General features: G+C 37.7%; 1 protein-coding gene across 3 annotated transcripts in view; it reads left to right on the plus strand.

Moving 5' to 3' along the window:
• Positions 1-6,731, plus strand: part of LOC132002197 (protein argonaute-3) — a 125,850-nt gene extending 119,119 nt beyond the window's left edge. For all 3 annotated transcript variants that reach the window (XM_059377247.1, XM_059377248.1, XM_059377249.1), the window contains exons 18-19: positions 5,058-5,257; positions 5,815-6,731. In XM_059377247.1, the coding sequence (XP_059233230.1) occupies positions 5,058-5,257; positions 5,815-5,923 (309 nt within the window). In that variant the 3' untranslated portion in view covers positions 5,924-6,731. The remainder of the gene's footprint in view (positions 1-5,057; positions 5,258-5,814) is intronic.
• The last annotated feature ends 20,441 nt before the right edge of the window (positions 6,732-27,172 follow it).

The following is a 27,172-nucleotide window of genomic DNA, read 5'->3' on the forward strand; positions in this document are numbered from 1 at the left end:
AGGTGAGGGAGAAAATCTAGCAGATTCCATACCAAGCACTGAGCCCATAGCCGGGCTCATTCTCACAACCCTGAGATCATGACCTGAGCCAAAACGAACAGCTGGACGTTCAACCACTCAACCAACTGAGCCACCCAGGTGCCCCAGGCTTTTATCTTTATAATGGATTCTCTTGGAGTCCCCCTTATATGTCTTCATGGGAGAGAGCATACCTTTCCTCACAATTAAAATTCCATGTTTTCAGAAAATCCATAATCACTCTCTTCCCCTACTGGGAGGACGGAGGTTAGGTGGGAAGAGGCCAGAGCCAGGGTATTAATGACGAAACCAGTCCTGAACTGGCTCCTCCTAACAGGCCTTAAGGGGAGGTGGCTGGCTTCAAAGATTGGTAGCTCTTTAGACTGTGGGATGCCTAGCATCTTTGATCCTCTGCTTTGGGCCTTAGTTAAAATTCCAGAGTAGAAGAAGACATACTATTAGAAACATGTTAACTGGGTGGAGCATGTGACCCCTCTTGAGCCTTCAGATGGAGTGTCTTAAAGAAATACATGCTCCCCGTTCAGGAATCAGAGCAGGCAGTGTCCTAAATTATAACTTCCTACCACAAAGCACCAAAACTTCAAAGATATCCTTCACTATTATTTAATAATCCTTTGACTCCTCTTTTGTTAGCTCTTACTACCATTTTCCATGGGTCCCTAACCTTAGTCCCTTGCCCCGACACTCAGCACAGGACCTCTTCTTCAGTAAGAAATTATATGGTCAGTCATACCTACTTTCTTTGCTTTGTCATAGGAAAAAATGTTCAATATGTTCACATTGGCTCTGACCTGCCTTGAGTTGGTCTTAGTTCACGGGTTACCCTCTTGCTTGTATCTTCCGTCTGTTGGAAGCTTCTGATTGCTTTCCCTTAGCGTACAATTGCCCCATCCTAAAACGCAGCTCCTTAATCTAATCCTGCCATTTCCCTTCAAGTTATTTTCCCTTATCTTTCTTTCATTTTTAACTAAACTGTTCTTAAAACAATCGCCTAAAGACACTCACCTGAAATTTAAAGAGACAAATAATATAAGGATATAGAACGATTGAAACTTCACATTTTGCCAGTGGGGGTGTAAATTAACATGATCATTTTTGAGAACTGCCTGTCATTATCTACTAAAGTTAAATATATGCATGTTCTATGACTCAGGATCTCCATTCCAGGATAGCGAACAGAAATGGGTATCCGTGTTCACCAAAAGATAGTACATTAACCTGTTTATGGTAGCACTGGTCATAGTCAAAAACTACAAATGGTTCAAATGCCCATCATCAGTAGATTGGATAAATAAATAGTGTATATTTATATAACAGAATATTCTACAACAAAGAGAATGAGGCAACAGTGTGGGTGGATTTCATAAACATTGTCAAACCAAGGAAGTCAGACCCAAAGGGCCTATGAAGCTATTTATTATAAAGTTCAAAAGCAGACATAATCTATATTGTAAAAAGTCTGGTTACCAAGAGCAGGGTAGATAGGCTGTGGTAACCAGGAAAGGCCACCAAGGGGCTTCATGGTTACAGTTAATGTTTAATTTTTTTATTTTCATACTGGTTTCATAAGCATTTTTACTTTGGGAACAGACCTCATTCTGTACACTTATGGACCACGGGCTTTTCTCTGTATATTTATACTTCTGTCAAGTGTTCACGTTAAGAACAGAAAAGACTACCCTTGGCTATTTCCTCTTCAATTTACAGCAGCCTGCCACTGCTGCTCCTTGAGCTCTACATCTGATACGGTCTCACTCACGCATCAGCACCGTCTGCCACTTGACTTCCACACCCATTTTTCTCCTTTCATCTTGCTTTTCCATTTGTTCTTGGTTTATTGTAGATCTTTAAGTTTCAGTAGTGTGTATGGCTTTTAAATCTCTCCTTCCAGACACAACTTTTCTACTGATTTCCAGACCTTGAGGTTGCTTTTCAGCTGCACCCTCTTACCTGCCTCCCCTATCTACGCAACCTCTCAGTCCTGTAGAATTTACCTTCTCAATCTCGAACCTTCTCCTCACCACTTCCTCTGCTTAGTTCCAGCTCTCATTATTACTCTCCCATACAATTGCAGAATGATCCTGAGTGCCCTCATCTAATCTGTTCTCCCTCTGATTAATTATAACGGAGGTAAGACCCTGTCATTCCTCTACTTCGTGCACATAGCCAATGGTGAAGTCGCATTTTCTTAGGACAACATACAGACTCAATTCCTGATGTCTGCATCCTGCTCCCTTCACTTCTGCTACACCCTCAGTCTATCTTGCTTTATCTCCCACTCTTCGCTCCTGCTCCGCCTTTCCTCTCTTTTTCTCTTCTCTGTTATCTCTTCCCTTTCACATACACAAACACACATAAACACAACCTGACTGCAGCCTCTCTCAACTGTTTTTAAGTAGTTCTCATAACTTTCCCCTGCATGTGTTGTTCCCTTACCTTAATTATTCCTGCCCTAACTTACTCCTGTTCATCCTTTAAGACCCATCTTGAATATCACCTTCTCTCAAAGCCTTATATCCTTCCCCCAGACAAATGCCTGTCCTCTGCACTGCATGAGCACCCTATATATACCTCTTTGTTGCATTCATTAGACAGCATTGTAACCATGCTTTTGTTTCTCTCCCTCTTCTCATAGTCTGTAAGGTCCCAAAAAGGAGAGGCTACTCACCCATTCAGTCAACAGATATTTATTTTGTCTACCTCCTAGAAGATAGGTGTTTTGATACTATGTGTACAGAGTGAAAAAGTAAATACAATCCCTTCCTCTTAGAGCTTATTGGGGGAAGACATATACTAATTAAGTAATCTCACAAATATATATTTAAAATTGGGATAAGCACAATAAAGGAAAAGTAAAAATAGGAAGAGAGGTTTTAGTAGGGACCAGATTTAGACTGGGAGGTCACAAAAAGTTTCTTTGAGAAATGACACTTAAGGTAAGATCAAGAGGAGTAAGTTGGAATTATTTAACCAAGCCAAGAAGAGGGGAGAAAATTTCTGCCAGAGGCACATACATACATACTTGGGGGGGAGGGGACACATTATCCATTGAGGGGATCAAATAAGGCTGTGACCACAGCATTAAGGTAGGTTAGAGAGACAAGACCAGCCTGGGCTGGATGTATGGGCATTTGGGGCAGAGTTAAGGACCTGGATTTTAGTCAGAGTGCCTTGGAAAGCCATTAAAAGACTTTAAGCTGGACGTTAATGTTACTAAGTGTGTGTATGTGTATGTTAATTCACTCTTACTGAAGATTCTGCTGGGGAGTAAAAGACTTAGGAGTCTGTTAACATAGTCCAGGCAAAAGATGATTGTGATTGGGACAAGAACAATGATAGAGAACCGAATGAATCACATTTAGGTAGGGTTTTTGCTGTCTCTTCCCTGTGCCTGAATGGTTCTTTCCCCGTCTCACAAGCCCTCTTTTATCATTCAAAGCTCACATCCATATCTCCTCTTTCATTTCTGTGTGCCTAGCACCCAATATGGGCCACGGCATACAGTGAGTGTTCAGTAAATATTGAATGCGTGAATGTACAATATAAATGCATTATAAGGGTATAATTTGTGGGAGATAAGATTTGGTAATCATGAATTTTATCAGAATCTTGCACAGTGTCTGACAAATGATGCTCAAGTATTTGTTAAAGTATTGGCTCATCTTTCTCCTTTTCTCCTTTGCCACTGCCATTTCTTCAGACCTTCATCATCTCATGCTCGAACTAATGCAGCAGCCTTCTCGCTGCTCCTGTTGCTTTTAGTCGCTTACTGTTTCTAATCCAACCTCCATGTTATTACTGTTAGTTTTATAAAACTCCAGTCTCATCATACCTAAAATCTCTCCTGTTAAAAAACAAACTGTGCAGTACTTTCCAGGATGCTTATAGGTCAAAGTCCAAATTCCCAAGCATGTCATTCAATCTGATCCCAGTCTTTACTTTGGAAACTTCATCTTTTTTGCCCTCATGCACCAAACTTTGCTCATACTGGTTTGTTAACTATTCCCAAATATACCATGAAATGTTATGCCCCTTGTGCGTTTTGGTAAGCCTGTTTATTCTCTGTGCTGTGCTCTCCCCCTAACTGCCCAAACAAGGCCAGATCTCACTCACTCTCCACTTCACTTGGTGAAGAACTGTTACTTCCTTTGGTATTCTCATATTGGACTAAGTGCCAGTAGTACTATAGCTTTTATTAGTTTTATAATTATAGATGCTGTATCTCCTCTACTAAATTGTTTTCCAAAAGAAAGGAAACCTTTGACTTGTTTGACTTTGTTTTTCTTTGAATCTGCAGTACCTAACATAGTAACTAACAAAGAGAAACTCAACTAAATGTTCTGGATTTTTTATTACAGCAAAATTACATAGCATAAAACATACTTACCATCTTAACCACTTCTAAGTGTACAGTCCTATTGCATTAAGTACATCCACATTGTGTGCATCCATACCACCGTATATTGCCAGAACTTCATCTTCCTTGACACTCTGTACCCATCACACACTAACTCCCCATTCCCCCTTCCTATGGCCATTGGCAACCACCTTGTACTTTCTGTCTCTCGGAAATTGACTACTCCAGTTGCCTTATGTAAGTGAATCATAAAATAGTTGTCCTTTTATGACTGATTTCATGTGGTGTAATGTCACCAAGGTTCCTCCATGTGTCATAATTTTCTTACTTTTTAAGGCTGAATAGTAGTCCATGTGTGTGTGTGTGTACCATATTTTATTTATCCATTCACTCATCATTGGATAATTGGGTTGCTTCCACCTGTGAACTATTGCAAATAATATTTCTTTGAACAGGGGTATGCAGATACTTGTTTTGAGTCCCTGCTTTCATTTCTTTTGGATATATACCCAGAATCAATTAAATATTTTAATGAATTATTAAATTAGAATATGTTTTATTTTATCAGTGTACAAGCTGTTTTTGTATATAACTTAGTCTGTGCTGAGTATTTATTTAGAAGTTTAGAAGTCAACAGAATATGCCATTGCCTTCTCTGCAGGGTACCAGCCGTCCTTCACACTATCATGTTTTATGGGATGATAACTGCTTTACTGCAGATGAACTTCAGCTACTAACTTACCAGCTCTGCCACACTTACGTGCGCTGTACACGATCTGTTTCTATACCTGCACCAGCGTATTATGCTCACCTGGTGGCATTCAGAGCCAGATATCATCTCGTGGACAAAGAACATGACAGGTAATATAAAAGCACAACAAACAAATTTTCACTCAAATTCAAGTATGGTGGGCATGTTAGGGCTTTCTTGAGAAATCTCTCTCAAGTGTTTCCATGTATATTTCCTCCTTGTTTACCATAAAGTACTGCCATTTAAAATTAAAGTTCCACAAGCTGTTCGAGGAGTCAGCAATCCATACAAAAAGCAGCAATAGTAGAACTGACTGCCCAGAATAAAGGTTTCCATTAAAACGTACACTTTAGGCTTATTAGTACTAGAATGGTATAGTGATTTAGTTGCTTTACCAAATTAATTCGAGGGATAGATTGTTGCTGACAGACAAAATGTTAGTATGCTTGGGATTTACTTCTAAACAGTCCTGGGGAGGTGAGAGAAATAAAACAAAATTGGCCTTGAGTTAATAATTATTGAAGCTGGGTGATAGAAATGTAGCAATTCATTTTACCAGCCTCTATTATTTTTTTAATATTTTTGAAATTTTCTACAAGTTATATTTTTCAAAATTACTACATCAGAATAGGGTTTGTTTTTGTGTTCATCGCCACTTCTCTTACAGTGCTGAAGGAAGTCACGTTTCAGGACAGAGCAACGGGCGAGATCCACAAGCTCTTGCCAAGGCTGTACAGATTCACCAAGATACCTTACGCACAATGTACTTTGCTTAAAAAGTCCAAGAATATTTCTCTGAGAGGAAGAACTGAAAGATGCATCGACATACAGCATATGTTTCCGGTGGAGTCAATTGAGTGGGGATGCCTCCAGCCATACAGCAGCCAACACTGTGTGGGGACCAGGGTCTGATTTTTATGTTGATACAAGAAAGATTGTTTACTTCATCAAGGAACACAGCACCATTATGCAATATGAAACCAGCCAACTGCTTTTTTGTGCGGTCTCCTTAGGAAGTATCGCCATTGTTTTGTTTTCACTTTCTTGTAGTCTAACCCTTTTAATGCCTTTACCTCAAGTTGCTTGGCAGCACAACTATCTTTGCAAAAAAAAAAAGTAAAGAAAAAGTAAATGACAGTTAAAAAAAAAACACACACCTACGTGAATAATCTAAGTGATTGTTCATGATTATGTGTGCAAAAAAATTAATGTGCATTCGTGTATTCTTGTAAAAGGTATCTGTGTATATTTTAAATATATACATGTATACTTCATGTGCATATATATCTGGATCTACATTGATAATAGATATATATGTGTCTGTGCGTGTATTTTATAGTTCATTCCATTGGGGAACTTAATTTCCCTTTTATTATCTTCCCACCACCACTTTGATTTTTCTCTCTACCTCCCTTGCCTTCATTACCTACATTTTTTTTTCTTAATGCTACCAGTGACATTCAGATGTTCATGTATCTGGTTCATTTGGATATAAAGCATGGCAAACTAGATTTTTATTTTATTTTGCACACCCCACTCCTGTCTCTTGTCTCACGGGCAATTCCAAGTCCTCAACTCTTAATATTGCTTTCTGAAGAAACAAAATTACTATATATATATAAATATATATATATATATATATATATACACAATGTTTCTGTGAGAATGCGAGTCTGCCCCCTCCTGCTCTGAATTTACATTTGCCATTTGTGCAGTGTGTACATAAGCAGTAGCAACCTTAAACTATTCTTTTTCTTTAGTCTGTTAAAGCTGCTATAAATATAAAACCTTGTCAGAAGTTGTAACTCAGAAATTTCTCTCTATAAGTGATATGTATTCTAAAGCCTTCTGTTTCTATGGGTTATACATGAAAGTCCCTTATAACTTTTATAAAGGGCAAATATTCTAAATGATTGGAACTCTTTAAGGTTGAGGCCTCTGAAATTGGGTGGAGAGAGAGAAGGGGTTATTTGAGGGGTTTTTTTATTTTATTTTATTTTATTTTTGCTAGTTTACTTGCTGCCTCTCATACTTTAATGTGATTTTCATATATATATATTTTTATATATATGTGTGTATATATAAACATATATGTATGTGTTTTGAAGTACAGCTTCCTTTTCTTTTATATTTATTAGAATAGTGCTTTAATAATTAGAGAACTGTATTGGCAACGTCTTTTATAGAAATGTAATCATGTTTATTTTAAAAACTGACAACTTTTTTTTCCTGTCTTTTAGTGCAATAAGCAGTTTTAAAGGAAAGCTGTGTCTGTTTGATATCTTTACCACGGATAGTGGGAGAAACAGGCACCTCCATAATTTTAAAAGGGCAAAGTAATACAGCCTTAATTTCAGAAGGAAAGTTTTGTAATTTTTCAAGTTTAAAGCATGTCTTTTAAAAATTATAATGAAAATCAAGGAAGTTAAATTTCCTAATGAGTCTGACCGTGATTATTAGAGATAGAGTTGAGCTTTGTTTTAAGAAATGACAGTGAATGGGGCACCTAACTGGCTCAGTCACTAGAGCATGTGACTCCTGATATCGGGGTTGTAAGTTCAAGCCCCACATTGGGTGTGGAGCCTACTTTAAAAAAAAAATAAGTGAATAGCTTAAGATTTAGAAAATATTTAATTCTTTGAAAATGGATCACATTTATTGAACAATCATACTGGTTAGGTGCCCATTTTCATATATTCAAATGAATCAGGAAAATATAAAATGATATTTTCAAAACATTTTTTTGCCAATTTATCAGCAGTGTAACTTTCCTTTTAAAATTAGGGTTCTGGTGGCAAAGAAAGTTAGGACTTTGATCATTTTTAAAAAGTTAAATCACTGAAATGTGGAAAAAGTTTTCTCAAACTTCTGTTTTATTGATTTCACTTTAAGATATTAAAAAGTATTATAGAGCTGTCAAAATCGAGTTCATCAGTAACATTGGATTCAGGGGAGCTTTGCACTTTGTGACTCATGAAAATTGCATTTTAATTTTTTTTTCTTTTTTGCACTGGTTCAGAGTATAGATACTGCAGATTGTTTCCAGTGGGCATTGTTAAACCTTTCAGAATTCCATCTGCACATGATAACAAATGGATTAGCTCTTTAGTTTCTCTCTTACCTGTAATCCACTCTTATTGCCAATTTACTGTATTTTGAGCCTAAAATCTGAGCCCATGTCCTCCAACAGGTATGAAATCTTTCGTTCCTCTGCCAGAAAACTAAGAAAGTACTGTATTTTGTATGTTTATTATTGAAGTGTCTGAAATGCAATTTACAACACTGTTTCAAAGCTCTTTACATGAAATAATATTTGTACAGTATATACATTTTTTCCTCCTACCCTCCCCCCTCCTCCAAAAATTTCCTGTAAAGCACGTATTTTTTTTTTAACGTCGACATTTCACTGAATACAGTCAGGAACATGAATAGAAGAAGAAAATAGTATACCCTCGATGCTAAAGCATTGATTGCTATATGCTTTCTCAGTAGGAGTAAAACACCTTCATTTACCAGTGGAAGTTAGCCAGACTTACTATGGGAAACTGTAGGCCCAGGAAAGAACTGTCGATACCTTTTCTCTATTTACCATTTCATCTAATTTCCAGTTACTTAGTTTCCATGTGCTAGAATGAAACCCATAATTTAAATCTATTTAGAAGGACTTTTAATGAGGAAAAACAATTTTTTTAATATAAAGCTTTACCTTTAAAGTGAGTTCTTTTTTAGGGTTTCTTTCTTACAGTTTCACATTGCTAGTTTAAAGTTGGTTACCCTGAAAGAATATGTATAGTATATTTTGCTTACTAACAAATTGGAATATCAAACTTAATTAAAAGAAGACTTGTGCTTAGAATTTAAAAGACAAGGTGGCAAGTACTTTTTGAAATTTGTTTTAATTATTATTGCACTTCTGGTGTCGAATTTCTGATCTTTTTTTATTGAAAGTTTTTTAAAGGATTGTTTTGAATTTAAAGGTCATGAAACTCAATGACCTTTCTGTTCCTGCCTTTGCTCACTAAATTATATAATGAATGCTAAATTTTGGTCTGCTGTTTTCTATGATGCATAAGAGTGACTTTAAAATGTCATTCCCAGCCACTGCTATAATTGATTTTCATGTGAAGAAGAGCTGGGAGTTTAATGTATATTCTGGGTGGCAGATGTGTCTGGGTAAAGTGCTGATATATGTTATTATGTATCAAGTTACTGGCATTGAGGACTATACATTTATAATACTGTAGCTGCTATATTTATTTAATTATGTAGAGTCTGACAGTTACTGCACTAAAGGATACTAAGGAGATGAGCAGGATTGGAGGCTGGTGTTAAGACACCCCCCCCCTTTTTTTTCCTAAATAAGATTAAGAACATGAAATAACAAGGTAACAAAGGGTGCTGCCGTTTTAGTTTCAATTAAATATTAGGATACTCTGTTTTAGACGTGCGGATTTTTACTTTAGCGGTTTTGCAAAAGGGTACCTCAACCTCCTCAGTACTGGTTTTTGGTATATTTTCACAGACATACAGATGCCCTTTATTTTTTAATATATTACCTTTTAACAGATTACTCAGAAAAAAAAACGTTCTTCTATGGAAATCTACCTGTTTGTAATCTATTAATTTATTTCTCTTCCTAGAAGAGTCTGGAAGGGATTCTAGTAGGAATGTACCAGGTGTTGTGGAAGGCACTTGATAAAGATTCATCTCTACCTTCTAGCATAGGGACTCCTAGCCTTCTAAAGACCCATACTAGTTCTCCAAACTAGGTTCTCTGATGGCCCACCACTGCCTGATGTTTACTTGTATATTTTGTAGTAAATTTTAGGATGACAGACAGCATGACAGGCTTAGTCATGACAGACTTAAAGGAAATAAAATCTGAGTTGCCATTCAGTAGAAATGGCTGACAGAGGATCTCGGTGTTTAAGGAAGAGGTCAATACTCAGAGTGCCCATAACAGATCTGAAGTAATTAGATGGATTATAGGCCAGGAATTAGAGACGATTGTTAAAGAAATTTGGTGTTTTCGGAGGCTAACATGAATTTGCCAAGGGTGGTGATTTTTATGAAATCCTTCAAGCTAACCGCTTGGGTTCAGCTAGAGTATTTTGTAATCTTGCTATTTCAAACTTGATAGAAATATGTTGCCAAAAAGCTTAACTGATAACTGTATAATTTTTTTTTTAATTTTATTTCTTTGTTTGACAGACAGAGATGACAAGTAGGCAGAGAGGCAGGTAGAGAGATCGGGGAAGCAGGCTCCCTGCTGAGCAGAGAGCCTGATGCCGGGCTCGATCCCAGGACCCTGGGACCATGACCCTAGGACCATGACCCTAGCCGAAGGCAGAGGCTTTAATCCGCTGAGCCACTCAGGTGCCCCTATAATTTTTAATCGGTATCATTAAACCTGAGTTAAATATTTGGTTAAGTCATCTCTTAGATGTTCTCCTATTGAGTATTTTTAAAAGACAGGTTGCTCCTGTGAATAACTTGGTACTTAAGTTATCTTTTGTGAGTTATCAATCAAGCTGCAAAAAGACATCGTTGGCTTGGCATCTTTATTTTGCCTTTTTTATCCATATAAAGTTATAATCTTTTTCATTCTCTTTAAGACTTCATGGATGTCTTAAAGTTTCAATAATAAGAGTTGGGAGACTTTATATATATCCAGTGATTTCTCCCTGAGTGGCAGTATAACCCTGACTCTAGAGTCTGTCTTTATTTTCCTATATCCCTCCCATTTGATCATATAAAGCACTTTCATGATTCTGTAGGAGTCAAAACAAATAAGCCAAGAATAGATGAGTAAAATCAGTACAGAGATGTGAAAGAGTTTTCTCCAAAAAATCTTAAAAAAAAAATTTCTGCTTGTACTAAGAACATTCTTGGTCAGTGATGATGTTAGAAATGATACCATGATTAGTGAAACCTAAGCTGACTCTCAGGAGAAAAAAAATCTCTTTCCCCCTCTCACTCCCTTTCTCTTTCTATAGATATCTCAAAGGGAAAAAATATTTTTTGACTTTTTCCTACTTTTAAAAATGGTACATTTCAGTTTATGACTTTTTTTTAACTAATGTATAATGGTCAAGGCTTGTGCTAATACTATCTACTGCTAGTTGAATTTTATTTTTCTTTACCCAGCAAAGAATAGTACTCTAGATTTTTACAGTGTTCATTAAACCTCAAGAATCTAATGTTCTAAAGTATGAAAACTAAATATTTTAATTTGAATTAAAAATAGATAATAAATTTAATATGGAAGGTTGAGATTTACCAGTAAGAAGCTCACAAAATTAAGATTCTGTTAATTGATCTGTCCAGCCATTGGTCTCCCTTCCTTTTTGAAATCAATGTCTGAAGTAACCAAAACCTAATGTATCTATGTTAGGATCTCAGTAAAGCAAAGATGTTCTTCAGGGTAGAGCTGAATTAAATTTTTAAATCATTTTTTAAAGCAAGGCGGTTTTTAGAAAGTGCCTTTTCAGAAGATGGTGCTGTAGATTTTTATTTTTCAAATACCATGAGACTAAAAATTTAAAAGATAAATTATTTTAGAACTCGAAGAGTGTGACAGTTTCATATAAATAATGTTATTTGTTGTCCTGAATCTGGTCCAAGGGAACCAAGTAAAGGTTTTATTCAGTAAAGCATCAGGTAAATGCTCACCAAATGAATTTTGTAGGTTTGAAAAATAAATTTTTAACAGAATTAACCCTTTCAGTTCTCAGCTTTGTTGAAGGTAATCTGTAAGGCACATAAAACAGCAAATCTGCTAAACTTTTTAACAAGAGTATAAGTATGATAGCAAGTGCCCAGAGGGAAAGGTAACTTGCCAGGGAATTATATGTCATAGACTACTTTTCTTTTTTCTTTATCCTTTTTCTTTTCTTTTCTTTTCTTTTTTTCAGCATAGATTGACCCTTCTGTAAATATCTATTGGTATCCTTTTCTAATTAATATTTATTAAAGACTGCTTATATATAAAAGGAGAGCCAAATCATCATGGAAATTAGTGTAAGAGAAAAAATAAAGTGATTTTTATCTCTATCTTTAGGGAAATTCGCTTTTTTAGACACCAAGAAATATTTTAAGTGATTGTCTCTTTTTCTACTGGGGGTGGGGGGGGAGACTGTGAAAAATGATGACAGTGCATCTAAAAGGGTATGGTCAGTTAATTAGAAATGCAACATGCAAAATTGGGCCTTGGAGGAAATAAGCAATATGAAGGGTAATAGCAGAACCATTCATACTTAATAGAAATGTAGCAATCTACCAGAAAGCAGTTTTCTCCTGGAATGTTTACTCCACTAGTACTAGTAAACAGCAGTAAATGATCACCTAACCAGTTCTTTTTGTGAATTTGGTGAGCATTTCTCCAGAAAAGAATAGACTAAAAACAAAAAACACCACACCTCAGTTACCTTGTATGCTGCATTATGTAATAATGATAGTAAAATTATATCGATTGTTTGGAGTGTACTGTGTCTGTTTGCAAATATACGTGCACATTAAACTTTTTCATTTTTTATAATATCTTAATAGCAATTATGAGTTTATTTTTAATATTAATTTTTCTATTGTGATGTTTATATTTATTGGCAATTTGTGTGCAACTTTTATATTTTGCTTAGATGTTGGTTTTAAGATATTTTATTTTTATAGATATTTCTAGCTTTTCCTCTTTCTTTGTAATATTAGCAAAGATTAAGATGGATGTTAATATACCAACCAAACTACTAATTCCATAAAGTCTAGAGTTTGGATTTTTACCAATAAACCGTTAACACTATTTTTTAACTTAGAATACTTAGTGTTGTTTATATAGTGGGCCTTAAAGACAGTCTTTAGACAGATTTCTAAATGTGGAGGGGAGATGGGGCTTTTCTATAAGTTAGATTTCTTTCCCTTAAGTAGCAAACTAACACTAACAGATTGGATTTATTTTACCTGATCTGCAGTTTTGGGGCAGCTTGTCAAATAAATGATTATTACATTTCTTTTTTTAATTTGAACTACATTGAAGCTATTTAAATAGTCACATCATCCGGCATTAAGATTATGATTTTTTTATAGGCCTGGGAAACAAGTAACAATTGATTCCAGAAGTCACTGATAGTTAACTTTGAAATGAGATTTCCTCCCCGCACCCATAGTTCTATTAAATGAAAGATTTGCTACCCCGATCATTTCCATAGCATAAAAGTTGATTCAGCCCTGAGCATCAGTGAAGAAACAGAGTCGAAGTGGTTAGGTAGAAAAGCAGATAGACTGAATAATACAGTATTTCAGTTAATTAAAATCTAACTAAGTAATAATTTATGAATGCAAATTAATTCAGAAGACAGTGAAAATTTTTATTATAGAATATTAATTTCAAGCAAATATGGTCTTCATAGTGGATAAAATTACTTGCATTACAATGCACACTAACTTTTTAACAAAGGCACATGAAAAGAGTGAGTTCTCTTAAGTAAAATATTTCTATAGTATTTTTACATTGTGAATTTGCTTGGAAAGCCACTTTTCTTTTAATCTCTTAAATTCTTTTAAGAATTTAAAAGATAAATTTTATCTCATCCTCTGAGTTTTAAATTCTAAATTATTGGGCTCAGTGTATGACATTTTGCTGTACCATGTTCTTTTTACTCGGGGTAAATGAGAAAGTTTGAAGTAATTACAATTAAGAAAATGTTATTTTATGTTATATAAAATTTTATAATTTAAAGTGAATCCACATATGAGTTCCTATAGACATTAGTCTTTTTTTTCTGCATTTTTGCCAGTTACAGTATTTTTTTTTTAATTATGTACTATTCTCAGCTACTTCCTGCACCCCTACATTAAGTATTAATTGAAGACTAGTACTCTGGTTATAGGAATTTGTCACTACTAAATATGTTTAAGCAGTCAAGATATATTTTTGTTCCAAGTATATGCCACCTCTTGAGGATATTTATTGTGCTTATAACATTAATAGTTTTATTCATTATGTTTCAACATTGTATGAGGTTGACAGGCATGTATTTCTTGTAGCCTGACATTTTTAAAGCAGCCTGCAGTGGAAAAAGTAGTCCTTGATTTTTATTTTTATTTTTCCCTTCTGAAAATTCATAGGAACCTGACACATGGAGCTTATTTTGCTCTTTTAACTGTTGGCTCCATAAATCAAAGTACCTGGCGTCAGTACTGAATTACCACAGTGAAGTACTTAGTGACATGTTCCTATTTCTAGTCCACCTCCTAAGAAAGAAACACTTGTGCAGTAATAGCTATCCCTAAAAAGAACTGTCGTGAACAGTCCTATATGAGTGGAAAACAGATGGGTGTGTTGGTATTAGAACTTCGCTGGTTTTGGTTTTATTATTTCCAAAAATTAACTGTGTTCACATCTCTAATTTGTATTTTTGAAGTTTAACAGGCTGTGGCCAGAGACGAGAGAAGGAGATTACGCTGGTATTTAATGCCTGAAACTTTCCATCCTTATTTAGTCCATGCTTTAATTGGAAGAACAAGTGAAATTCCTTAATTTGGCCCCTTAATAATATTTTTAGAACCAAACAAGGAAAAACTCTACCAATGTTGCAGACGTGACTATCTTTATTCTAAGAACCTATGGGAACAGGAGGTCTTTGTAAAGAAATGGACTGGTGGGACTGTGAGAGGTGGGTAGTGAGGGGATTTGGGAAAGGCTTCTTCGCTGGGATCCTCAGATACTTCACAGCTGTGTTGTATTTGCCTAGTTCTCGAACCACGTTGTAGAAGAGGGACTTGCTCTGAACCTGCAGAAGGGACCTGAGGAGAGTTCTCTGTAACCTAAATATATTTTCTGCTGTTGTCCCAGACCTAGAGCTGCATCTCTTCTCATTAAGTTAGAGAAGTCTTGGAAGTTGCTTCTGAATTATAACAAAGCAACTAAATGAAATATTTACCCTTAAATAGAGTCATGACATTGCTACTGATGTGGCTTTTCCCTTCAAGCAGGACCTTTCCAGACAAGGTAGACTTTCCTGTAAAGAAAATGTTTCTGGTGAAAGATCTGGGAAAACACAGATACATTCTAATGAAGGGAAAATCTTGCCTAACGTAGTTCAGCCGGGTTAATGCATACAGTTTGGACCCAGGTTGCTTAACAAGAGGAAGCTTTGGTTTTGGTAGAGTTGGATCTCCAATGGTAATTAACTTGCATATATTTCCATTTCAAAGAAAGGGAGTGATCTCATATTATGGAGCATGACCCTGCGATTGTGCACGTTCTCATTTTCTTTTCTTTTCTTTTTTTTTTTGTCAGAGAGAGAGAGAGAGAGAGCACAGGCAGACAGAGTGACAGGCAGAGTCAGAGGGAGAAGCAGGCTCCCTGCGGAGCAAGGAGCCCGATGTGGGACTCGATCCCAGGACGCTGGGATCATGACCCGAACCGAAGGCAGCTGCCCAACCAACTGAGCCACCCAGGTGTCCCACGTTCTCATTTTCTAACTCAAACACCAGGAATAGTAAGCACTATGAGAAATTTTCTAATAGTTTGTCCCTAAAAGAAGATTCTTAGACTGTTTTCCAGGAGCTTTCTCATTTTGTAGCCCAGAAGAAGAAAAGAAAAAGGATTTAAAGGTCATTTATACAGAATTCCACTAAAAATAATAGTCTTTAAGATATTTGGGGGAGGAGGATCACACACAAGTTCTAGTTTAATTGAGAGACGATCCAAGCACTATTTTCATGTTTGGGTTCCAGTTTTTCCTTTGAACATACCTTTCTTTAATTTGCTTGAGTGCCATCATTCTGTTTTGTGATATAATCTATGTTTTTGCCATTTATGAATTGTGCAGTTTTTCTCTCCCCACCCTGACCCATCTTCTCTCTCTCTCTCTCTCTCAAAAATAAAAGGGAGGGATAAAGCAAAAAAGAAATAACAGTGAGAATCGTTAGAATATAACTTTAATTTGCAGATGGAAAGAAACCCTAACTATTCAGTAAAAATTAAGATTGAAAGTGTTAATGGCACAGATATTATCTGTGGCCGTAAAAATTTTTTACTAACTAGAGAGTGATAAAGTGAACAGAGGATATATATTAGAAATATATTAAAGTGATAAATTATTCTTGAAAGTAATATTTCAGCCTTCTGTAACAGAGATCCCCATATTCTTAAGGCAAATTAATGTAGCTTCTGGTTTTAATGAATCAGACAGACCGATTTATCTTTTAAATGTTTGTAATTTTTATTCTGACACATCTTAAATATATAAAAATTATATTGGATGAACACTTGACTGTTCCTTTCTCCTCCATTACGTATTGATATATTCAGGCTTCAGTTACATGGATATATCTCTCATCTGCCTCTTAGTGTGTTGCACAGTTCTGTATAAAAAACTTTAACTCAACGCAATTCCTAGTCAAGCCTGAGCTATACAGGAGAAAGTATAAGGTGTTTTGGAATGCAGGAACTTTTTAAAAGACCACAACTGGGAAAAGACTATTGGAAAACGTGTTGCCTTTGAGAGTAGAGAGGGCTCTAAACATGAGCCAGAGACTTGGGAGTTTAGTTAGAGCTTGGCCACTAATTTGCTCGGTCCTTAGGCAATCTCCTCCATTTCTCCAGGTCTAGTTTCTCCTTGTAAAACGGTAGTGATAATGCCTGCCCTCACCTACCTCACAAAGTTGTAAGAATTGGATAATTTTTGTGACAGTGCTTGCGTTCTCCAGAGGAAGAGTTTTCAGAAGTTCAAAATCATAGAAGAGTATTGTACAAAGGGTTCATTTCTGGTTTGCCTCTATGAAAGTATCTTCAATAACCATGGATCATTTTATCAAACAGGTATAAGAGAAACTTAGGCCTTATCCTAGTATGATGTGCACTTACAAACGTATACTGTTTATTTCTCCCCTGCCAGATACCCAGGCTGAATTTTTCTTTATAATAATCCTGGGCAAAAGTGTCACTTCAAAAACCAAACTCCTTGTAGTGGTGCTATAGCAGCTACGATTGTATTGAATTAGTGTGGTAAAACCATCAGATAATCAGAAATTAACTTTGCCTTTGCCTTCAGGCATTTTTGCTACATGTTGGCATTAGAGGCTGGTGGTGTACAACCAGATAGTCATCCCTTTGTTTCTTGTCAGATTTTTGGTACCTCTTTTTGGAGTAGAGGCTTAGTTTTAAAGAAGGAAAGTGTACTTATTTCATTCATCACTTTGCAGAGTTGAATCTTGCTTTCCAATCACCATGTATCTGTAAAAGTTTTTCTCCATTTTAATTCAGTGATTGGTGCCTGATCCAGTTATCTTTACAGATCATTGGGAGAACCTTCATATTTTGACAGACTTACCCATTTTTCTGGAGGGAAGGGGCTCCTGTTTCTAGGAAGTAACAAAGGGTACATCACCACAGGTTGTGTAAGCTATTCCTTTTTTGCAACAGACAAGCCTGTGTTTTTTTTTTTTTGTTTTTCACTTGTTAAGAAAAAAGGATGCATTTTAGGTACACAGGGTATGGATGCATTCAACACTTACTTTAATCAATAGATGTTGACCTCCTTGTTGCGGCCGTTGGGCTTTTCCCAGCTTATCACTAACATGAGTGGTATCTGTCTTCGTTTTAAAGGGTGATGAGAATTACAGGTACTGAAAGTGAAAAGTTGGGTAGATTCCGGCTTAGAAAATGAACAAAAAGTCCATCTTGCTGAATGAGATAGCTAAGAACATTGATACATCAGGAATACTTTTAATGAAGCAATGTTTGCTGTAATGTGTCACTTAAATGTCTCTCTTCAGTTATGGACCCATAAAAGTATTACTGTATCTTGTGAGTAAAGATCATTCTTGTGGACTAGTATATGGATGGATGCATTCCTAGGCTGTGGGAAGCAGTGGGTGTGTGTGCGTGTGTGTGTGTGTGTGTGTAAACTTTGTTTATAACACTGTGTACTACATAAATTTATATAGAAAAATAATGTGTTTCTTTTGTGTTTGGGGGACTAAAACTGTAATATAACCATTCCAGTGTAATCTGACAACTCACTCAAGAGAAGATTTATATTACACACAAATGCATACCCTTAAAGCATTGCTAACTGCTCCCACTTTAGATAATTGCTGCTTTTTTTTAAACCCTAAGTAATGGAGGAGGAAATAGCACTCTTTTTAAAGGGGCTTTTCTGAAAAGTAAAATGTAAATAGAGGACATGTGGGGAGGGTGGGACCACCTGCAAATGTCCTGCGGATGGACAAATAATAGCCTTTTAAAATGTTACTTTCTAACCATCTTGACCGTGTGTGCCTATTTGTATTGCAGATGTGAACTATTTTTGGGGGTTGATATCCGTATGTTTTAAAACTGAATTACTACATAAAATCAGAGTAACCTCTTTCTCCATCCTCCTTTTCCACCCTATTCTTGCCAAATATTTCCGCTGAAACCAAGGTTCAGCATGGTAAAATGACGGACTCTCAAACCTCCTTCCTCACCTTCCCCATCCTGTCTTACACCTGGTCTGGCCTTATATTTTTGTTGGCTTTTTCAAAAGTAAGATCAATTTACTGTAGTAAGATAAAAACTGCAGAATCTCAAAATGTTTATAAGCCGTTCTTTGTTAATGTTTGGGTTACACAGGAACATCAATTAAAACAGTGGGGTCTGAGTTTGTAATACGCTGTGTGACCAGATAAGACCTTGAATGATAGGAACCTTGACTGCCACGTTTTATGAAGAGGAAGGTGGAGGTCGGAGCAAACTACGACCTGTATGTAATCGCGTGTAATTAGAAACACCAAATGCCGAATTCTATCACTGTGTACTTGGGGGTCAGGCTTTGGATTTGGTTGTCATTTTAATTCCGTGAAGACTATATGTAATTAGGATGGGCAGAAGGCAAATAAAGTTTTTAAACAAAAGTGCTTTTTTTCGGTCATTAAAGTTTGGTAGCAAATTTTCTACTTTCAGTTAAGTTACCTTCCCCCAAGAAATTACTACAAAATACTTAGGGTTGAGATTGAGAAGCTTGAAGATGCTTTTTAAGCAGTTCAGTCACTTGTAATATTTTATGTTAAAGAAATTGTCATAATTCTTCCTGAGCCAAACTGTCACTAAAATGTCCTGTGACAGTACCAGTCCTCTTTTTTCTGCCATTATGCATATTGGAAGGGTTCTGTGTTGTATTTGTTTTTAATCCTTAATTTAAAAAAAATAATGGTTTTAGTGTTGCTTAGCTTCAGTTGAAAGTGTAAATTTCACTAATTGCAATAAAAAGAAAAGCTTTGCTCCAGACTTTGTATTGTGTGGTCATCATTACAGCTCTTCTGGTTCAGGTACAGGGAGCCAGTGGGTGCGGGGGAAAGGGTCATGAAGTCCTGGCTTCAAACCCTGATTGCATGACACTCTGGACAAGTTCCTTGATGCTTCTAAGCCTCAGTTTCCTCCATTAAAAGAAGATAATAGTAAGGCTTTTGGGACATTAAACGAGATCATCCCATTGAGGATGTACTCTCCTCCCTTGAAGGTAGCTCACTACTTGGAAGCAGTCCAGCTTAGTGGGTAGATGGTGTGACCCTTGATCCTCAGGTTCATGGGTTCGAGCCCCACATTGGGCACAGAGCTTTAAAGAAAGAAGAAAAACTTGTCCCTTCGTAATTTCCACTAAGCCTATTGATGTCTTCCAGAACATCCCTTCCTGTTCACATGTATTCCCCACCCAGTCTTCTCCCAGCTACCTGTCCCCAGACTCTAACCCTAACAGTATAGATTGTGATCTTGTTACCAACACTAAACAGAATCAGTCAGCTTACTAACAAATGCTGTTGGGTGGTGGTGGTTTGTTTTGTTTTGTTTTGTTTTAAAGATTATTTATTTGACAGAGATTACAAGTAGGCAGAGAGGCAGACAGAGAGAGGAGGAAGCAGGCTCCCCGCTGAGCAGAGAGCCTGATAAAAAATCAGTAATTATACCAAAGTTTGTACAGTTAAATGGGGAAAATACAATGACATGACAATGAAAATACAATGATATACAAATATAACAATGAGGGGCGCCTGGGTGGCTCAGTGGGTTAAGCCGCTGCCTTTGGCTCAGGTCATGATCCCAGGGTCCTGGGATTGAGCCCTGCATTGGGCTCTCTGCTCAGCGGGGAGGCTGCTTCCTCCTCTCTCTCTGCCTGCCTCTCTGTCTGCTTGTGATCTCTCTCTGTCAAATAAATAAATAAAATCTTAAAAAATATATATAACAATGACTCTGAGGCCATGCTCTGAAAAATCAAAGAGGCTGTCATGTAACATAGGTGAGTGCAGAAAAGCAGCATAATTAATCAAAGCATACCTCAATCAACCTACTCCTCTGATTGTTTAGGAAGACATGAACAGAACAGAACAAATCAATTACATTGGAGCTCACCTGCTTGAAGCTTTCTTCATAGAAAAGGGTGCTCAGAGCACTACACCTAAGTGCAGAAATAAAGTGGCAGTCCAAGTAAAATCCCAGTGGGGTTTTGCTTTTTTTTGGAGGGGGCGGCCATACCTCTTGAACTCGTGGTTTCCGTCAGGATCATTCTGTGTTTCTGATCATTTCACAGATTCTTCATGGCTGCTGAGACTTGCATACCTTGCAGATGCTTTCAGAAAATTAGTTAGGTTCGGGACACCTGGGTGGCTCAGTTGGTTAAGCCACTGTCTTCGGCGTGGGTCATGATCCCAGGGTCCTGGGATCGAGTCCCACATCGGGCTCCTTGCTCAGCGGCGAGCCTGCTTCTCTCTCTGCCTCTGCCTGCTGCTCTGCCTGCTTGTGTTCCTCTCTCTCTCTCTGACAAATAAATAAAATCTTTAAAAAAATATTTTTCTATAAAAAAAAAAAAGAAAATTAATTAGGTTCATCTGTCAATACCAGGAAAGGTTATGATCATTTGTACAATATTTGCTAGATGCTTTTCTCATAAAGAGGACTGAAAATCTTTAGCCTTATCTGTAGGACAAAGATGATTGTTTTTCTATCTTCCATCACTTTTGTTGCTTCTACAATTTTCAGTTTCTAAAATCTCTGTGATGCCTTTATACAGCAGCACTTCTCTCATATTTGTCTCTATTAAAATATTTTCTGGTAAGATTAATGCTTGGATTCAAAATGTGTTTATAATTATAAACAAAACAGACACTTTAGAGGTATAGGATTATGAAGCCTAATATGACATCTGATTCTCATATGAAATATGAGATATGAAATAAAACTGTTAACAAACTTTTTTGCTAAGTGATTTAGAAATAGCCTGAAAGTACTTGAAACTTATAAATGTACAGTATTACTGCCTTTAATCTTGCTAAATAGAATTTGCACATTATCTTGCAAAAACCAATACCAAAACAGAACATAGGAGTAGTTTTTGTTTGGGGGACAATTTTTTTGGTACCCCAGGTGGGTCCATAGGAATAGTTTTGATGCTGCCCCAGACAGGATTTCAGTAACTACTGTCAGTCAGACATAATTCAAAATATTCTTTGTATTTTATGGAAATGTAACATTAAGTTTGTTTAACCATCTTTATATATTTTGTGAGTTGAATTTTTCTAGTTTATTTTTGTACTTTCATAAAGATTTTAGATTATAAAAGTTAAGATTATAAAGGATTATAAGACGGGGTACCCCTTTGAATAGTATCTTTAAAAATCTAGGAAGAGGTGCTATCTAAACCTTTAATACAAAAGGATGACTGCTGTCTATGTTAAGGCCATTTAGTTTGATTATTTTAAAAATCTGCATAAAAGGGTGCCTGGGTGGCTCAGTGGGTTAAGCCTAGGCCTTCGGCTCACGTCATGATCTCAGGGTTTTGGGATCGAGTCCCGCATCGGCTCTCTGCTTAGCAGGGAGCCTGCTTCCCCTCTCTCTCTGCCTGTCTCTCTGCCCACTTGTGATCTCTCTCTCTGTGTCAAATAAATAAATAAAGTCTTTTTTTAAAAATCTGCATAAAAGTATAGCATTTTACTTTGAATATGCAAGCTACTTTCCATTCATTTTAACTGAGAGATTTTTCTTTCTTATGCAAGAAGAATGGGCTCTGAAGATACAAAAAGAAAACCAAGTGGGGAAGTAAAAATTGTTAGGACCTCCAGGGCTAATGTAACAGGAGCAGCAGCCATTTCTGGCTACCATGCTATGCAAAACAAATGAACCTCACCTAAGACTCCTCCCTGGCAATCAAGACAACTACAAGACCAGCTGAAAATAAACTGGAAAAAAGCCTACAGTCAAGCAGTTACCTTTGGAGTAACATACATACAAAGAAAAAAAATGCCTCAAGTGAGAGAGGTCAAGTATTTCCACTCACTCTGAGATCAAAAAAAATAATAATAATAAAGTAGGAAAAGGTAGGAGGTACCTGAGTCAGTCTGTAGAGCATGCAAGCCTCACATTGATTTAAGCCTTATATTGGGCATAAAGCTTACATTAAAAAAAAAAAAAAAAAGTAATTTACTCTGAGATAAGGATACCCAACTCTGCTGTCAAACAACTCTTATATAAAACCTCAAGATCTGGGCACCTGGGTGGCTCTGTGGGTTAAGCCTCTGCCTTCGGCTCAGGTCATGATCTCACGGTCCTGGGATCAAGCCCCACGTCGGACTCTCTGCTCAGGGGGGAGCCTGCTTCCCCCTCTCTCTCTGCCTGCCTCTCTGCCTATTTGTGATCTCTGTCTCTCTGTCAAATAAATAAAATCTTTAAAAAAAAAAAAAAAAAAAAAAAAACCTCAAGATCTTCCACCAGACTTTGGAGGAGGGTTACTAAACTATACACAGCCAAATCCAGTCCCAGTTTAAAGCAAAACTTTTAATGTGACACCAAGTTATTGTTGCTTGAAAAACATTTTCACTGGGCACCTGGGTGGCTCAGACAATTAAGCGACTGCCTTCGGTTCAGGTCATGATCCCAGGATCCCTGCTCATCCGGAAGCCTGCTTCTCCCTCTCCCTCTGCCTCCCCCTGCTTGTGCTCGCTCTCTCTCTCTCTCTCTCTTTGTCAAATAAATAAAATCTTTTTTTTTTAATTTTTAAGGTTTAAAAAAAAGAAACATTTTCACAAGCACAGCATTTCTAAAACAGCAATTTTCAGAGGGAAGACCAAAATTTGATTCACTAGCAAACCTCAACTTCAGGCTTCGCTGTCCTCTACATAAGATTATCTACATAAGACAACAAAGAAGAATAAAAAAGAAAAAGAAGAAGAAGAAACAGGGAAAAGAGTCTTCAAATTTGTACTTTTGTTTTTCCACTTAATAAGAAGGAAGAAAGGCTGAAATAGAACAGCTTTTAAGATGTTCAGTTTGGAGGGGCACCTGGGTGGCTCAGTGGGTTAAGCCTCTGCCTTCGGCTCTGGTCATGATCTCAGGGTCCTGGGATCCAGCCCTGCAATGAGCTCTCTGCTTGGCGAGGAGCCTGCTCCCCTCCCCCACTTCTACCTGCATCTCTGCCTGCTTGTGGTCTCTCTCTGTCAAATAAATAAATTGAATTTAAAAAAAAAAAGTTCAGTTTGGCATTTCTGCATATTAGAAATAACAAATATTTTTGCATGCTACTAAATAGGAAAGGATGAATGAAATTGTTCATCCTGTTAATTGTCTTTACACCCATTTTCCTGTTAGATTTAAAAAGAAAACAACCTCAAGTCAACACCAAAATGGGAACTGCTATTTTGTTAGAGATTAGCCCCTTCCAAGAAAAAAACAGGAAAAGATAATTTATGTGAAGTCTCTCCAGAAAAAAGGAAGTTAACAATCATGGAGAGATTATAGTCTGGTAATCAGTTAGTTTATGTCTGCAATGGTCAAGCAACAAAGTAGCAAACCTCATTAGGAAATTCTTGGGCAAGAGGACTAAGTCATACTGTATTTGCCTCTGGGGATTGGAATTGCATTCTACAGAAAGATACTTAGGCTTCAGAAGACAACACACAGGGATGCCTGGGTGGTTCAGTGGGTTAAACCTCTGCCTTTGGCTCAGGTCATGATCCCAGTGTCCTGTGATCCAGTCCTGTTTTGGGCTACTTGCTCAGTGGGGAGCCTGCTTCTCCCTCTGCCTGCTGCTCCTCCCCCTGCTTGTGTGCTCTCTCTCTCTGACAAATAAATAAAATCATAAAGAAAAAAATAAAAAGACAACACACAAAGTTGGCCGAGCAAAATACACCTTCAGGAGAGGCAATATAGTTATCCTCGGTAGCTAGATATGGGGTACCTTATTAAGGTATTGTTTTTCACATTAGAATAAGATCAGCTGACCAACTAACAGAATACTTTGAAACATTGTTCTGATTGAATAGAAGTTGTACTTCTCTGAGTATCTGAATCATTGGAATTCACTAAATTAGGTAATCTTGGGCACTTACAGGGAGGAGAAAATTAAGAACAGAGAAGATACATATTATCATACTTCACAGATTTGGGAGAAAATGGCTTCTTGTTGCCAAAGCACTCCATGTCTCCTGTGGCTAAATCTCAATCACGTTAAAAAAAAAAAAAAAAAGTTATGAGTTCTCATTCTCTTTCATGGTTTTCTTTTTTCCTTCACATTTTTTTCACATTTTAAGAAATGTCTCACTTCACTGTCTATATTTCTAGAATCCTTTAAAACCAATGAGAAAAAAAAAAAAAAAAAACGAGAATGCTGAATGGATACTTAGGTTCTTTAACTCTGAAGACCAAAAGAGCAGCCAACTGAAGAAACCAAAACTAGACCCGTGCCGTCAAGATCATTATCTTCCTCTGTATAATGTTCAAGCAACACGTGGCTGCTTTAGCTATGAGCACCGTTCCCAGGATAATGCATACATTAAACAGAAAAATGATGTATATTTCTGGGGCAAACAGAGTAACCCACTGCATGAATACTGTGCATATGTCCTGTTGGAGGATCCCTGTGAGCATATGGGGCTCTTTTTATATAAGTCCGCATTTGACCAGATGTCACCACGATCACAAAAGACAGAGCTAAAGCTGCCCACAAGTTTTTGTTAAAAATACATCTCCTGGGACGCCTGGGTGGCTCAGTTGGTTAAGCAGCTGCCTTCGGCTCAGGTCATGATCCCAGTGTCCTGGGATCGAGTCCCGCATCCGGCTCCTTGCTTGGCAGGGAGCCTATTTCTCCCTCTGCCTCTGCCTGCCTCTCTGTCTGCCTGTGCTCGCTCGCTCTTTTTCCCTCTATCCTTGACAAATAAATAAATAAAATCTTAAAAAAAAAAATACATTCCCTATTCCATTTCCATAAATACACAAGTCCACCAATAAGAGCCAAAAATATCCCCAGCTTGAAGGGGTCCTGGTAATCTGTAGGGTGTCTGAGGCTGATGGTGGTCTCTCTTCTCTCAGCTCTCTCGGCTACCCATCCAGCCATGTGCTCAGCTGTGACAGCCCTTCCCTCCAAATGGTCAAGGTCATCTGACATAAATTTCCTCTTAGCAGAGAAGCAGTCACTTGGAACTGACATCAACGGGTGTATCTGAAAGACCTCGGGGCTTTCATAGTAATCCATCATCACAAAAAATACCTTGTTGTTGAATGCACTGGAATGCTGCCAGGTATCTGTCAAGATCTGAAATTCTTCAGCCACACTTTTGCATATTTTTAAAAGATTTTATTTGTTTCAGCGAGAGAGAGAGAGAGAGAGAAAGCACAGAGGGAGAGTGAGAGGGAAAAGCAGACTCCCCACTAAGCAGAGAGGCCAAGGTGGGGCTCCATCCCAGGACCACGGGATCATGACCCTGAAGGCACTTAACCCACTGAACTACTCAGGCATCCAGGCATTTTTGCATATCACACATGATCTAAACTTCTTCGGTAGTAAACACAATAACAGAGACGTTTCTTGGTGTTTCTATTACAAAAATGATAGAACACGGCATCACTAGTTCTCATCACTCTGTTTTTCTTGGTCCAATCCATCAGCTGCCTGGTGTTTTCTTCTAATATCTTCTTCCCCGGGGCCAGGATGGGCAGGAACGTCATGGATGGTGAACACCAGGCCCACCACCATAGCCACAGATACATGCCAAAGCCACCACCATTCTGCCATATTTATTTACTGCTCCGTTTTAAAATGTTTCAAGGGTGCCTGGGTGGCTCAGTGGGTTAGGCCTCTGCCTTCGGCTGGGGTCATGACCCCAGGGTCCTGGCTGATGGTGGTCTGATGGGATCGGGCCCCGTATTTTAGAGAGAAGGCAGCACTTAGTTATGTGACGCTGGGCGCGTTCCTCCCTTCTCTCACGGATAAGACCACCTCCTACAGCACGGTCCTCACAAGAGGCCCAGGCCCCCTGCGGGGAAGAGCAGTCCTCTCAGTTTCCAGAGCCACCACTAGAGGCAGTGTGGAGTCGTCACCGAGAGAAGGTGGGACCTGGGTTCCCATCCCTGCCTTTCCGCAGGGCCAGTCTCTTGAGTTGCCTGCGAAAACGGGGATAGTGCCTTACCTCTCCTATTAGTTATGAACATTAAATCTTAACATCTTCCACGGCCTCGAAAAGTACTGGCATGGTTGAGTTCCATCTCGTCCTCTTAAAAAAAAATGGTTTGGCGGAGCATGGGTAGCTCAGTCGGGCTCAGGTCATTATTTCAAGTTATGAGATCCACCTGCCATGCTGCTCCCGGCTCCCAGCTTAGTGCCTACACTGCTTCTCTCCCTCTCCCTCTTGCCCTCCCTAATCGTGCTGCCTTCTCTCTAAAATTAAAAAAAAAAAAAAAAAAAAAAAATCTTAAAAAAAAAAAAGGTTAGATTTTGTAATGTATAAATTGTTAAATCACTATATTATACACCTTAAACTAATAGAACTCTTTATGTAGTGGAACTAAAATAAAAAACTTTAAAAGAAGGGGTGCCTGGGTGGCTCAGTAGGTGAAGCCTCTGCCTTCGGCTCAGGTCATGATCTCAAGGTCTTAGGATCGAATCCCGCATGGTGCTCTCTGCTCAGCAGGGAGCCTACTTCCTCCTCTCACTCTGCCTGCCTCTCTGCCTACTTGTGATTTCTCTCTGTCAAATAAATAATCTTAAAAAAAAAAAAAAAAA

Source organism: Mustela nigripes, chromosome 14, assembly GCF_022355385.1.
Source record: "Mustela nigripes isolate SB6536 chromosome 14, MUSNIG.SB6536, whole genome shotgun sequence".
NCBI classification, from domain to species: domain Eukaryota; kingdom Metazoa; phylum Chordata; class Mammalia; order Carnivora; family Mustelidae; genus Mustela; species Mustela nigripes.